The 14,938-nt window shown below is 41.7% G+C and overlaps 1 protein-coding gene across 2 annotated transcripts in view; it reads right to left on the bottom strand.

The window, feature by feature from the left end:
• Window positions 1–321: 321 nt before the first annotated feature.
• The window catches only part of ugp2b (UDP-glucose pyrophosphorylase 2b), a 41,875-nt gene continuing 27,258 nt past the window's right edge, over window positions 322–14,938 (bottom strand). For both annotated transcript variants that reach the window (XM_085296241.1, XM_085296240.1), the window contains exons 6-10: window positions 13,186–13,483; window positions 12,402–12,599; window positions 4,029–4,271; window positions 3,545–3,649; window positions 322–3,218 (exon numbers count right to left, since the gene is read on the bottom strand). In XM_085296241.1, coding sequence (XP_085152367.1) covers window positions 3,111–3,218; window positions 3,545–3,649; window positions 4,029–4,271; window positions 12,402–12,599; window positions 13,186–13,483 — 952 coding nt within the window. In that variant the 3' untranslated portion in view covers window positions 322–3,110. The remainder of the gene's footprint in view (window positions 3,219–3,544; window positions 3,650–4,028; window positions 4,272–12,401; window positions 12,600–13,185; window positions 13,484–14,938) is intronic.

Raw genomic sequence — 14,938 nt, 5'->3', positions numbered from 1 at the left:
AGTCCAACCCTAGTTCAGGGTCAGTTGGTATCTCTTAAATACAGAGATTTTAGACGAAGTCAAGCATCTGCTTCTGCACATTTTGCTTTGTTTTATGAGTCGAGTTTATGAACTATTAATTCATACCCTGACTGCTCCATACACATGATTTCTGGTGCTTTTACACTCAGAGGCCACCAGGTGGTCATACAAATGATTAGAATGAGTAAAGGAACTGGATCAGTGTTCTGGATTTCTCTGCAAACCTTCCAGAAACATTAATAAATGTTCTGCCGACATCTCTCAAGAGTTGACTGACGGACAGATGACACAGTACACGTGTTCGGTATTTCATATTGCACTTTATTCACCTCTGAAGAGGCAGAAGCGGTCTGGGCTGAGACCTCGTCGCTGTCACAGATCAACACTTATTGCTTTCGGGCTCTCGGTCCGCACGGGTCGGACCCATCTCAAGTATACTCACACTGAAACTTTGTGTACATGTACATATGTAAATGAATATGTGTATGTGTGTGTGTGTGCCCCAACACTGCAGAAAACACAGCACCTCGTGTCTTTGGGTGAAGGAATAACGCTGAGTGATGGGATGGGCAGAGAAACCGGAGAAACGCTGAGGTTTCACATGACATGAAGGTGAAAACAAACCGGAAAAAAAAAATACACAACACTGTGATGTTCTCGTCAGCTACTCCACACAGAGACGAATAAAGGCCTTCACTTTAAAATTACATCCTGTCCCAGAAAATCTCATATCGCAGTACCCAATTATTTCTCAGCACAGACGTCGCTGCGGGCTTCGTGGGCTCCACTAATTCAGCTTAAAGCTGCTCTGTTTAATCTTCACGGCAACAACAGATCTAATGACGACTCGCGCATTTTAGATGCGGCTTGTAGTGAAAAAAAAATCAGCAGGAGAGTGCAGCAAAGGACATAAAAGTCACATTTCCATCAGAACGCTGCTCAAAATGTATTATCTTTGGGTCTTCATCCTTTGAAGCCAATAAACTGAGAGGGTACGGTGATATGACACTAGTGAAACCTGAAACTAATGAAAGCCAAGCTTCACTTGAGCCACATGCATAACAAGCCGTCGCCTTTGCCATTTATTCTCATGTTTCCAACGGTTCTGAGTGTTTTTAAACACATGCAAAACACTGACTTGTGGATGGTAATGCAGTTAAAAGTCAGTGAGAAGTCTGTATCAGCTACATCAATACTATATAAACTGGAGAGCTGGTTATATTGATGTTATTGATCGTTTTAATCAGTTGATCCGACAACATCAGACAATCTCAGAACATTTTGGTCAAAAAATGTGCCGATATGAAAAAGCTTTATACGGTTGCTTTTTTGTTTGTGGTTTTTTTTTTTTACTGAGCATGAGGCATAAAAAAATGATATCATTCAGTTTCTGCAGCAGAGCAGCCTCGCCTCCATTAACAATGCTCTCAGAGCTCTCTGCGGCGTCACAGCTGAGCCGATGGTACTACAGAGGTCGGTCCATCCTCATAGTGCAGCCGACAAATTAGTACTCCCGGGACACCTTTCACAAGTGGATACAAGTACCAAAGTCTTTTGTGGTAAAGTCAATTATCCATTTAAAAGCTCATTTTCAAGAGGCTTGCCAGATGAAGTCAGCTAGACTTGATGATTTTAAATGATCTTAGTGTCAAATTACACCGAGTCCACTGAGCAGAGTCAACTTTAGAAGTCTTTTTTGTCTCATTTATAAACATTTGATTCAGAATAATTTACTAACAGGAGCGCAGGGGTGCAGGATGGACTGACAGGGTGTGCACCGAGGGTAAAAGGAGCTTTCACTGTTGTAAAATACATGAAGTGTAAATTCATTCTCATTGGATAAATATAGGCAGACACAGCTGTATTAACCACAGTACCTTTTTTTTTTTTAATGGTGCTGGTAATTTGGATGCATAAGAGTCGCTAAATCAGACCAAATGTTCAATTTCTGTTGGAAAATGAATGCAGAGAATCTTATTCTGTCTCATAAAATATCAGAAAACCTTAAAAGTACCCTCAGTGTTTGTATACTGTCATAAACACCAGTGTTGTAATGTTTCAATTATAAAATATTTTAGTTAGAAACGAAGCAAAGAAGTTCTGAAGAAGCTTTTAAGCTGTATACTTGAGAATTCAACTGACTTCTCTATTTTTGGTGCTTGTATCCACTTTGTCGCCGTTACCTGCTACATTTGAGGGCAGACTGAGGGCAAGTTTGTGGAATAAACTGCTGACACGCCTGATATCTGAATTTTTTCCTCCCTAATAAAATGACATTTGCATTAGCCCTGAAAATCCAGCAGAGGTTCCTAATGACACCTCTCCAAACCAGTGCTAAGCGCTGCATTTCCACTTGGGTTTCTAAGAAATCTGATGTACCAGTAAGTCATTTTTGCACTGCTAGACATCCTTTTCTGTTGTATTGTTGAACTCAGTGGTAAATCAGGACCCTGTGCTGGGTTTACATTACACAACTCTGTGTGTTTTGCTGCGGCTAAATTGCGAAACCGTATCGAGTCCAGCAGAGACGTCTTTGTGCTTGAAATAAGAGGTCAAAACCTTCCCGTAATGCCCATGACTTCATCTTTGTGATTGCATTAGCAGTGCAAAAAACCCCAAATCTAATTTGTTCTCCAAACTGTACTCCCACTAGTGTCCCTAATAATATGTGAGTATATCAGTATATTATCCCTACCTATTTAGAATATATTATTTTTTATTTTCTGGCCAACAAAAGTCAAAATCAATATAGAAGAAAAGAAAACAAAGGGTGAGTTGTTTTCTCCCTAATCTGGATAAAAGTGTTTAAAAGTGGTCGCTAAGATTAGTTCATTAGTAATACTTTTAAAGGTTATGTGATGAACAGCCTGCAGAGGGCAGTATATCCCAGCTGCTTCCAACCATCAAAGCAGGCGAACTGCTTCTTAATGCTGAGACTGCAGGGTAGCACTGCACATGCAATCACACTCAGCCTCCAGGGGAAAAAGTCATATCCTCTCACAATCTCTTGATGTCGTGTCAACATGTCAAATGGGTCACATGACAGGGATTACGGGGGACTACGTCACACGATGAGGGTGAAGAAGGCCTCAGTGGTCCAGGATGCGGAGGTTGCCGGATACGATTTTGTTTTCCAGCATGGAGCCAGCCGGAATATCGATCCGATCTCCGTGGTTGGCGATGATGATGACGGTGCCCTGTAGAGACAGAAATGATGACAGGACTGAATTTAATTAAAGCCGTAAATCAAAAACAGAAGCACGCAGGTTCAAAGTCTGAAATTAATGTCTTCAATTCTCTCTGCACTTCTTCTCCACCACATTACTAAAACAGCAAGTTTCTTTTACTGTCGGCGAGCTTTCTGGATTTATTACGCTCAACGTCGTTATATTCAGAGTAAATTAAATAGCTGTAACACGTTTTGTGGCCATGAAAACAACTGTAGCTCACATGCTGGCATTATGGAACAAAAGAAAACAAGGTTTCCTCGTCTTAAAAAACGAATCTGACTGCAGAGCTTTACCTTAAGCGACACGTTTTTCCCAAAGGTGACGTCTCCGGACACCGTCAGATGGTCGAGCTCCAGCATGTCGGGAATGCTCTCGAAGCGGATCAAGTATTCCTGAACCTGAGCGCAGACACAGAGAAAAGTAAGTCATCTGTATGTGAGCTTTTCAACCCCACAGATCCTTTGGCAAATTAAATTACTGACTAAATACCGTCACTGAGAATCAGAAATTTGGGGGCATCAGTGGTGTAACCTCTGAGGATCAGGAGATTACTCAGAAACCTTCTTGGAAGAATTTATTTATTTTACACCCAACTTTAGCATCCCATTTAACATCACAATGGTCATAACAAATCTCTAATGAAGTATTTAATCAACATTTAATCAGTGGCTTTGAAAAAGTTCGGCACTTTTTATTATCATCACAGCCACACGTGAGATCAACAGGCTGCACACGCAGTGACAGATGTTCCGATGTTTCCACAGCTGGTGTGATTACCTTGGTGAAGGAGCTGCCCAGTTTGACGTGCGGCGTTGTCGGGAACTCTCTCTTCGGGCTCATGTTGAGCGAGCCGGCATCCAGGCTGTACAGGTTGGACATGACCAGAAGCAGGTCCGACGTAGTCTTGACCGGCAGGAAGCGGCTGCGGGGAACGTTTATTCCCAGGGCGTTGTCGAAGCATTTGATGGCCGCACCCACCGCAGTCTCCAGCTGGATGACGTTCTGCCCGCCGTCGAGCGTCTGATGAACAGGAGAGGGGAGAGGACACGTTAGCTGTTTTTCTTTTCCTGCTTATTTCCAACAATGTGAAGAAAAATGAGACGTAGCACAGCGCTAACACCCCGTTAAAGTCCGAATCACGTTGTTCCCTACCCAACGTGTTTTTTTTAATAAAAACAAAAGTGCACGTTTGTGCCCCTAACTGTACAGTCTTTACTATAAAACTACATTTAAATTATGCAGCAACTCCCAACAGAGAAGCTTCTTCACCCAAATTAAATAAACAAGAGTCGAACTGTGATTTAAGCCAATGGCGGTTCAGATGTCAGTGGTGACATCTCCTTCCATTACTTATTTTATTATTTTTCCATTACTAAACACTCCACCTGTACAACTAATAATATTACCCTGCAGATCATCTGTACTTTGCGCTGTTGTGGTTTAGAGGCACTTAAGATAAAATGAATGTCCACTAATTAGGATTAAACACACAGTTCTGCAGTGTGCAGGCCTCTAACTGAAACTGAACCCTCAAACTGAGTGGTTTTAGTGCTGTACTCTTATCTAGATGGGACCTACACTTATGTAAAACCACACAGCACCTGCAAAGTTATGTCCAGTTTGCATAACACTTGCAATCCTGCACATGAGGAGTGGAAAATTTCATCTGTACCTATCGGGCCAAGACAGCAATAATCAGGGAGGAGGCTGCGGTTCACCTGTGAATTTATTACACTGGCTGCAGTTTTGGACGGCCTGAGGCGATACTTCCCCCCCATCAGGGGGGCCAGAGGCCCGCAGTGCCAGTGAGTGAGCAGGACCGAAATAACACAAAGTCACAGCAAGTTACATTTGTTTGCTGTGCTGCTTTAAATCAGGATTGCTCTCAACAAGGACTCTGCAGGGCATTAAAGAACAAAGATATGTGGGAAATAAGTCACATTTAGACAAATTAGGTACAAGATTAAATTCACTGATTAAGCATTTACTCAAACATTTGCTTCATCAGTCAAGTGTTCCTTTTTTCTTCTGACTTACCATGACCTGTGCAAACCTCACTGAACGAGGGAGGAACCCGTTATTGTGTTAGTGTTGTCAAAAGAGGGCAAATATAAGCTACAAATCCAATCATCTAAGCATCTAAGAAGGGCCAGACACATCTGAGGTCCTCTCAGGCCTTTGCTGCGTCTTTCCCATTTCTCAAGAACAGGATTTTCAGATACTGTTCGTCTGCTGCCATCTACTCTTTTGTCTTCCACTTGTTCAGTTCCTCCACATTTAAAGACACTACAGTTTTTGGCAAATAGCTCTTGAGGAATCACCTTTTATTGCAAACATACTACCATTTTGTGCCTGTCAAACAGTTTGGCAATTTTTGTAAATTCAACTTAACAAAGATGTGCTTTTACGACAGGCTGCTAGTAACAAAAGGGCTAAAGATAGAATTTAAAATTGGTTTACTGCTAAGTTGCCTGTTGTGCATAGATGATACTGCTTCATCTCTTGAGTTAGGTGCTTGAATGATTCATATTTCAGTGTTAAGTAAGTTAACAAACAAAAACATCCATCTATAAATGGTCCGGCGCAAGGACAGGACTGAAAGTGAGTGAAAAAGCTTCTGCTCACAGAAGTTTTGAAAGACCTTTAGAAACCCTGAAGAACTATTGCTTCAGACCACTTTAAAAAACAACAACAACAACAAAAACCATTACACCACAGTGTAATGTAAAAAAAGGAAAGAAGACTTTTTCTTAGTACTGTATGTTTTGTTAGCCAGGAGGTTTCTTGGGATCACATTTGTCTGAAGTTGACCAATAACCTAAACTGACTTGACAGCGCGCTTAGCGGGTTAGTGGGTTGAGAAACAGATTGTTTTAGTGAATCAGCTGTTTAAGCAAGATGGCGCCGGTGTGCATGGCTGACCGTCTCCGACCACGTCTTCGCCTCGGCATTGTACTTCTCGTTGTTTTATGTTCTCTAGGTGATTGTACACTAATAACTTATGACAGAGACACGCTCCTGAATCTTCGGTTTTCCTGTTCTCAACGACCTGACTGCCTTGGGACCGCCATCCTCCTGATGCCTGTCTCCCCTACCTATGTGACCTATCCTCCTCTTCCCATGCTCCGTAGGAAACGCTTCAGGAAACGGGGTAGGAGGAGCGGCGTCCGTGTCCGCGTTAAGGTTTATATCAGAGCCATGGCTATGGACTTCCCTTCTACAAGCCGTGAGCTATCCTGTTTCTTCCACTATCTCAGCAGCCACTCTGCGGCTAGATTGCTAACCCACCGTTGGATTTGCTCCGTCGGCCTTCAAACCTACCCTGCTCGCCCAGTGGCTTACCACTCTGCCCGATTTTGGATAACACCGCCTGGCCGCGGTGTTCAACATAACAACCTTTGCTCCTTGCGACGGGCTACTACAAAGGTCCTGGCCCCCCGGATTCGGATGGCCTTATTTAATGTCAGGTCTCTTTCAAATAAGGCCTTCCTCCTAAATGACTTTTTTCTCACCTCAGGACTGGATGTCCTATTTCTAACGGAGACCTGGACTTCTCCGGGTGAGTTCATCCCCTTCTCTGAGCTTCTACCTCCTGACTGTGCCTTCTTTAGCTCACCTAGGCTAACTGGTAGAGGTGGTGGCTTAGCCTCGGTTTTCAATAATAAACATGATGCACGGCTGCTATCCTCTCCAACCTATTCCAGTTTTGAAGTTCAGCTATTGGAACTGACGGGCTCTCGGACCACTTTGTGTGTCGTGGTCTATCGTCCGCCTAAATATCATAAGATGTTTATCTCTGAATTTGCTGATTTTTTGGGATCCGTTCTTTTTAAATATGATTCTGTTATTGTTTCTGGAGATTTTAACATTCATGTTTGCTGTATGAATGACCAATTGGCTAAAGACTTTCTTGTGCTGACTGATTCTTTTAATCTTATTCAGTGGGTGAATGAGCCTACCCATGTTCAAGGCCACACCCTTGATTTGGTTTTTTCATTCAATGTGGACATTTGCATTAAGGAAATCAGGAATACTGGTCTCTCTGATCATTCCCCGGTCATCTTCGATGTAGACCTGGGTGATACTGGACAATACCTAAACTCTCCTCTTTATCCTACGCGCACTATTAATGCTAATACTGTGGTCAACTTTATTACGTCTTTTGTTAACTCCCCATTTAGTATGCTGGATTGTTCTTCCCCACACACACTTGAGAACTCTACTAATACTCTTTTTACCACCTGTTCCTCGATTCTTAACATTGTTGCACCCATCAAAATGAAACGCCCTAGAACTTTCTCACAATGCTGGTTAAATAATTCTGTTCGTGCCCTACGACGTATATGTCGGCGTGATGAGAGGAAGTGGAGGAGTGATAGACTTCAGTCTTCTTATGATATTTTACGTATTAGCCGCTCGAAGTTCCAAACTGCTGCCAGAACGGCTAAAGCGGCTTTTCTCTCTAAAATTATTACCACTAATGGTGATAATCCACGAATTCTATTTAAAATTTTTAACTCTGTGGTGAACCCCCGTCCCTCTATGCCACTGCTGTCTTCCCCGGGTCTTTGTGGAAAATTCTCAAACTATTTTTTAGATAAAGTTTTATCCCTTAGATCTACTCTTCCTCTGGTGACTGATTGTATGTCTACTCCTGATTGTTCGGCCACCTTTTATCAATTTGAACCCGTTTCTCTCTCCACTCTGAAGCGTCTAATTGATAAACTGAACAATACTAACTGTGTACATGATGCTCTCCCATCCCGTATTGTTAAGGATTGTTTCAGTGTAATTGGACCTTGTTTATTGTCCATATTGAACTTCTCCTTGCTTTCTGGCTATGTACCTTCAGCTCTCAAGCATGCCATAATCCAACCTGTTCTAAAAAAAAAGGAACCTTGAGCTTAGTGATTTTGCCAATTTTAGGCCAATTTCTAAGCTTCCCTTTCTGGCTAAAATACTTGAGAAGGTGGTTCTGCTCCAACTGCAGACCTACCTTGATGAGAATAATATAAATGATAAATTTCAATCGGCCTTCAAACAACATCACAGCACAGAATCAGCATTGCTTCGTGTTTTCAATGATCTCCTACTAATGGCTGACAACGGACGCCCCTCAGTCTTAGTGCTTTTGGATCTATCATCGGCATTTGACATGGTTGACCATAATATCTTATTAGCGAGACTTGAGCACACTGTAGGCATCAAGGGCGCTGCCCTGGATTGGTTTAAATCCTATCTCTCCAATCGGCTCTCTACGGTACATCTGGCTACATCCTCTTCCTCGGCTGTACCTGTTTGCTGTGGTGTCCCCCAGGGATCTGTGCTGGGCCCTACCCTTTTCTCATTATACTTGCTTCCTTTAAGTGCCATCTTTGAGAAATACCATATTGCTTATCACTATTATGCAGATGATATCCAGCTCTATTTTGAGCTAAACGACGATCTTGCTCTGTCTCTGAATAGCCTCCGAGAATGCATGTCTGAGGCCAAGAAGTGGTTGTTGTCGAATTCTCTTATCCTTAATGAGAAGAAAACCGAGATTATGATTTTTGGTAGTAATGCCCTTCGTGCCAAACTCCGGGATGCCTTTGGTTTTCTTAGTTGTTCTCTCTCTGATACTGTCAGGAATCTGGGTGTCTTATTTGACAGCTCCTTTTCACTTGACAAACAAGTGTCTGCTGTTGTCAGATCTAGTTTTTACCAGCTTCGTCTTATCTCTAAGGCTAGGCGCTATATCCCGCATAAAGATCTCGAAAAGCTCATCCACGCCTTTGTAACGTCGAGGCTAGACTATTGTAATTCACTTTATTGTGGTCTCCACTCTTCCCTTTTACAGAGATTACAGACAGTTCAGAATGCTGCAGCTCGCATTCTAACCAAAACCAGCAAGTTTGCCCACATTACTCCTGTCCTTGCCGATCTGCACTGGTTGCCTGTCAAATATCGTATTCAATTTAAAATTTTGTTGTTTACTTTTAAAATTACTAACAACACTGCACCCAGCTACCTTAAGGACCTTTTAAACCCTTATGCTCCTGCCAGGGCTTTAAGGTCATCGTCACAGTTACTGCTGGCTCAGCCCAGATCTCGACTTAAGACTAGAGGTGATCGATCGTTTGCTCTTGTTGCACCTGTGCTTTGGAACAATCTCCCGATTGGCATCCGGGCATCTGATTCTATTCATTCTTTTAAATCACAGCTTAAAACATATCTTTTTAAACTTGCCTTCTCCACCTTTTAATTGCTGGTTTGTTTGTTTGTTTGTTTGTTTGGTTGCTGTGACCTATTGACCTCTTGTATTAATTCCCTCCTATCTTTCTATTGGTGTTTTTTATTATGGTGGTACAGCTTTTATCTTGCTATTACCCATGTGCTGTAGTCATTCTTATTGGTAGCTTTTATCTATGAACATAACTCCTTATTTTTATTTATCCGTTATCAATGTTTGAACCTTTTGTTTTATGTAAAGCACTTTGGTATGCCCAAGGCTTTTAAATGTGCTCTATAAATAAAGATTGTTGTTGTTGACTTTGTCACCCCTGTTTTTTTTTTTATGCCTGCCTGGCTCTCTTCAAAGACCTGGTAAGGGTGTAAGAGTTATTTTTGGGGGTTGAAGTTACAGTTAAGTTATAATTATGCTAACAATATTGAGAATGCATTTATGCTGGTCAAGGCCATCGGGAATGTATAAGCGTCTTCCCAGGAGATGCCAAGTGACTCTTCTGCAGCCTCCTCTCATCAACACATGAGCCTAACATGAAGTGCTTTTTTAAAATTATTAATTTTGATCTTTTGACAGTTTTTTAAGGTTGATTCTCCATTAACAGCTTTACATGTGGCACCTGATTAATAACCTGGATTTTTATATATATATATATATATATATATATATATATATATATATATATGAAAATTATTAAAAATATTAAAGATATATCAGCAACTTCAAAAAATTAGAAAAACAAAAACAGTTTACTATAAATTATGTCTAGCAGCCAAACTGCAGTACTTTGACTGCCCACCAGGGGGCTGCAGCCCACACAGGAAGTTGCTCAAAGAGAGGAACTTGTACCGAAAAAAAAAGGACATATCCAAATTAGGATAGGTGGATGCTGGATGCCTTTCCAAGTCCAGAGCAATACATGTGTGTAAGAGGAGGAAGCGCAGAACATTCTGTGGGGATTATATCTTTTTAATATCATGTTTATTCTCTTATATCCTTTTTATTAAGCTTTGAGTAGTTGATTAAAACATTTATTCAATCTATTACACATATTGCAAATGTCTGTCTGGTAAGAGGTTATAAGCTTTAGTTGGCGAGGTGAGAGTTGAGAGAGTGCACTGAGGTCGAGACACCCACAGTTTGCCCACACACACACACACACACACACACACACACACACACACACACACACACTATATAGACTCATTTCTAGGTAAGAGTTCAGACATATTTTGCTTGTAACTGCATTTTGTGCCTGCATAAGTGACAGTTTTTGTAGGATGCGTTTCTGATGTTCCAAAGATAAGCGAGAGTAAGAAGACCAACAGGAAGCACCTGGCGTGGAGCTGTGGTTACTGTAACTTATGCATGTTATGTATCTGCTTTGACGCATGAGGGGGCGTTATACCCTGACACATGCTGAGGATTGTGATGATGCATTTCCTCCACACATGTGTTTAATAAAATCATTGTTTTGACGCACTTGGACCAGCAGTCGTTTGTCTCTCACCTCAATCACGAATCGGGACAGTTCACATCACATGCAGCTGAAACTTTAGTCCAAGCACAGCAGATGAGCTGGATTGTTTTGTGTGGAAAATTGTCATGTGACATGTGGGAATGAAGCTGTGCAGGATGGCAGAAGCATGAAGCGGAGATGAGAGAAGCTTTAAAATATGGGTGTCCTCAGCAAGCGTTTTGTTAGATATGATTTATTCATGAGTGATGGTCTGTGTGGGGGAAGAGCAGATCTGTCCCTGCTCCACTTTACATGGTTAAACCGGACAGATGATGATATTCTGGGAGGTTGGCTGGTCACTGAAACGAAACAGTTTCTTCTGCACACTCAGCCGCCCTCGTGTGAACCCTCTTTGAAATTTCCAGAGGGCTTGAACGAGAAGATTTATGACTCATTTCTCTTTGATGCCCTTTGCAATTTATTTAAAGTGAAGCATGGAGGAGAAACAGGCTAAGCAGAGTTCAGTTAGTTAGTTAGTTAGTTTTCCTTTAACTACACTTGTCAGTGTACTGTGAGCCACAAATAAATCACAGTTTGGACTCTTTGGAAACAGTGAAATGTGCAACGTTAACATGAAATCAGTGGGCTCTTCTCATTTCTCCCAGTTTTAACTTACATCTTCTCCTGCATTTCATCCCGAAATCAATCGCAGCGTAGCTTTTAAAGGATATAACAATTTCTAAAACGCATGTGGTGACAAGAGCAGGCTTGCTGGAAGAGCGATGACATTATAGCAGTGTACAGAATGAAAGGAATCAAGGATGACAAACAGAAGTTCACTTATCATCTGCACCATTCAAAGAACCGCTAACAGTTCCTGGTTAAACGAATACCTTAATTTGATAATAAAGAACTGTTTTTGTTCCCAGTGTTCTCTAAAAACATTTATGTTTTTTTGTTATGGAGCAAACGGATTCTAAAAATCTTCCAAGGAGAGAAAAATCAATCTAAAATGCAGCAAAGCTTTTAAAGTGCCACCTGAGGTATGAGTCCCAGTTGTGTCGCAGCTGCTGCTGGTGGGTGAATTATTACCTCTGAATGAGGACCAAATCCTTTGCTAACTATCCTCAACTCATCTCAATCGACAGAGAATATTAAAGCAAGAAAAATGCTTTCATTTTCTGTCATCTGCACACTGTTGCGGTGGCAGAAGCTCATATTAAAGACAGTTTTGAACAATGAGGTCAATGCAGGGTTTGTGAAAGTATCTGCGGGATATTAAACATGCGAAATATGTCACTGTATCATAGAAATGTGGGCGAATGCCATACAGAATGGCATGCAGGTTACAAAGATTATTACAGAGATTATTCATTTTTAACTTTTACTTTCACTGAATGTTGAATTACTCCACGCTGCACGTGCAGTAAGCCATGTGCCTTATGTTTGGCTCCTCTTCACTCACCTTAGGGTTGACTATGATCTCCATGTCCATTGCATTCTGCTCCTGCAGCCTCTTGATAGCAGGTAGAGAGATCCACAGGTTGTTGGTGTTGAAGATTTTGAACTTTGAAACTGATTTGAATTCGTCCACGTGCGCTTTGGGCACCTGGGCGATCTCCAACAGGCGCAGCTTCCCTTCATACTGGATCAGCGTGCCTCCCTGGAAATCACAAGCAGCATTTTTACAGAACACTCGCTGACCTGAGAGATTAAGCCAAAGTCTGGGAAATTAAAAGTGGTTTGTTAGGTTTGCAAAAAATAATGGTTACACTGAAATGCCAGCCAATAACCACCTGCAGGAAATGCAAACCTCCAAAGTGTAACCCAGTAACAGTGAAAGTTCACAAGGTTATAATAACTACAACTAATTCAGACACATATATTGATCTTAATAATACAAAGATTACATAGATTTAACCACAGAAAAATTAAAGGTTCTGTTCACTTAAATTAAAAAAACAAACAAACAAAAAAAACTGTGCTACTTTGATGAAGCTGTTCGAGTTTGGGGCAATTCTTTATCAGTGAAAAGTAAAGGGTACAAATTCCATTCACATTCATTGTATTGAGACATTAGTAGAAACATTAGAGACAGAAATGATGTCAAGGCTTATTGCAAACAGAGGAAAGTAAGAAACCACAAAAACGTCTTTACTTTGGTTACATTACCACAAAAATAGTTTATGTCCTTGTTAATGCAACGGGGATAAATCAGAATCTCACATCCACAATAACCTTCATCATACCTTCACGTCAGCGCGGGTCTTATCCGTCACCTCCATGACGAACTCGCAGCGTTTGCCGTTAGGCTGGCTGACCAGGTGGTGCAGGATGTGGAGGTCGACGGTGGCTCCCAGATTGTCGATGTTGGACACGAAGATGTACTCTTTGCCCTGCTCAATCAGCTGATCCAACAGGCCCGAGTTGTAGAAGCTGGCGTAAATGTCGCCGTGACCGGGAGGGTACCAACCCTCTGCGTTTTGCCCGGTCATTCTCAAGTTTGTGGACACGGGAAGGAGAGACTCTTTGTTGATGCGAGGGTACCTTGATGAAGAAAAAGAGTTCACGATAAGATCGGGGGTTATTTAACGACCCGTTCCGGCTCAGTTTTTTTTATCGTCCTTCATTTTTTTCCAGTCCCATCCAGTGGGCTGGATTGGAGTCTTTGACAGGCCAATTATGGCCCCCAGCCCTCATGTTTTAGACCAAACTGTGTACAAATATCAAATAATAAGGAGTACAAGATTCAGAAGGATGTACAAGACACAATACAATGACCCCGAGGTAAGACCGTCAATGTAGATATCGCTAACATCTCGACATGTACATGTGAAATGACCTAAACTGTGGTGCATGCTATGGCGCCATGTATGTGCTACTGGCTTCATGTAATGTTGTTAAAACCTTCAAATCAACTTCCAGTTAACAGCTATCATTTTGACACACTGGAGCAGATCCAGCACATATTGCACACATGCAGGGAGTAGGAAGAGGAGCCTGTAGGGATGGATCTAAAAATAGAAGTATTCTTGGAAGTGTTTCAGAGGTGCACAACGAAATGTCCTTCAACAGGAGAAAAATCAGAAAAGGTTGACTATATAAAGCACATCCTTCTCTTCTGTTTATGTGGTTAAAGTCTATCTCCTTATGCAACTTATAATATGTATGGAAGGAAGAAAACAAGCTTGTTGACTCATTTATCTGTGGAGCTGCAGAGCTGTGAATCTCAGACTTAAGCAGACAAACACCACAAAGACAAAACAAAAAGTGTGAAATCATTTTTGCTCCACATTTGACGTAAATCCTCGGAAACTCTGCACCAAGCCAGCATGCCAAGTGCTATCTAAATTTCTCCTTTTCATATCACTGCCCAGACTTCAAACTGCTCCCTCGACAAGCAAACTTTTTAGCTTTTTCCAAGAAGAAGGCAGCGAAGGCAACACGCCAAAGAGTCCAAGCCATGATGGCAGTGTGCATTAAAGTGATCAAAGGGCTTGTTCGAAGGATCTGAGTCAGGTTTAGTTAACAAACCTCAAGGTGAGGAGCCCGGTGAGCATGAGCCGCCTGTGTTTTTAGCACTTTGAGGAAGCTTATGAGAGCAGAGCTGGTCAGGTGAGACGAGCTGCAGGGTTGGGGTACCACGGCCCTTTTAATGGAAGATTAATTCTATCTGACTGTTCTGGGAAGATGTTTATGATAAGACTTTCTGATGAAAGTTCACACACTTCAAAAGGTTTCATGTCATCTTAAAACCAAATCTGGGAACATTTGATTACTTCCACAAAAAATGTTCCTTCTTTCTTGGACATGTGCTGCCTCAGAGGGAAGCGTCTTTCAGGGTACAAAGACATGGACAAGGAAAGAAGTCACTTCATGTATTCAACCATCTCATTGGGCAGTTTGTCCTTTCTGACTTCTCTCCTGAGGGATACGCTGAACGTTTATGGGTTTAACACCCGGAATAAATTTGTTATGTGGCTAAAGAGAAAAAAAATGTGA

Source organism: Mchenga conophoros, linkage group LG13 (assembly GCF_057382185.1).
Source record: "Mchenga conophoros isolate Kocher_MC1m ecotype Shallow Benthic linkage group LG13, M_conophoros_male_GT1.1, whole genome shotgun sequence".
In the NCBI taxonomy this organism is placed as follows: Eukaryota; Metazoa; Chordata; class Actinopteri; order Cichliformes; family Cichlidae; genus Mchenga; species Mchenga conophoros.
Note: the sequence above shows the minus strand (reverse complement) of the source record. Positions and strands in the feature narration are given on the sequence as shown.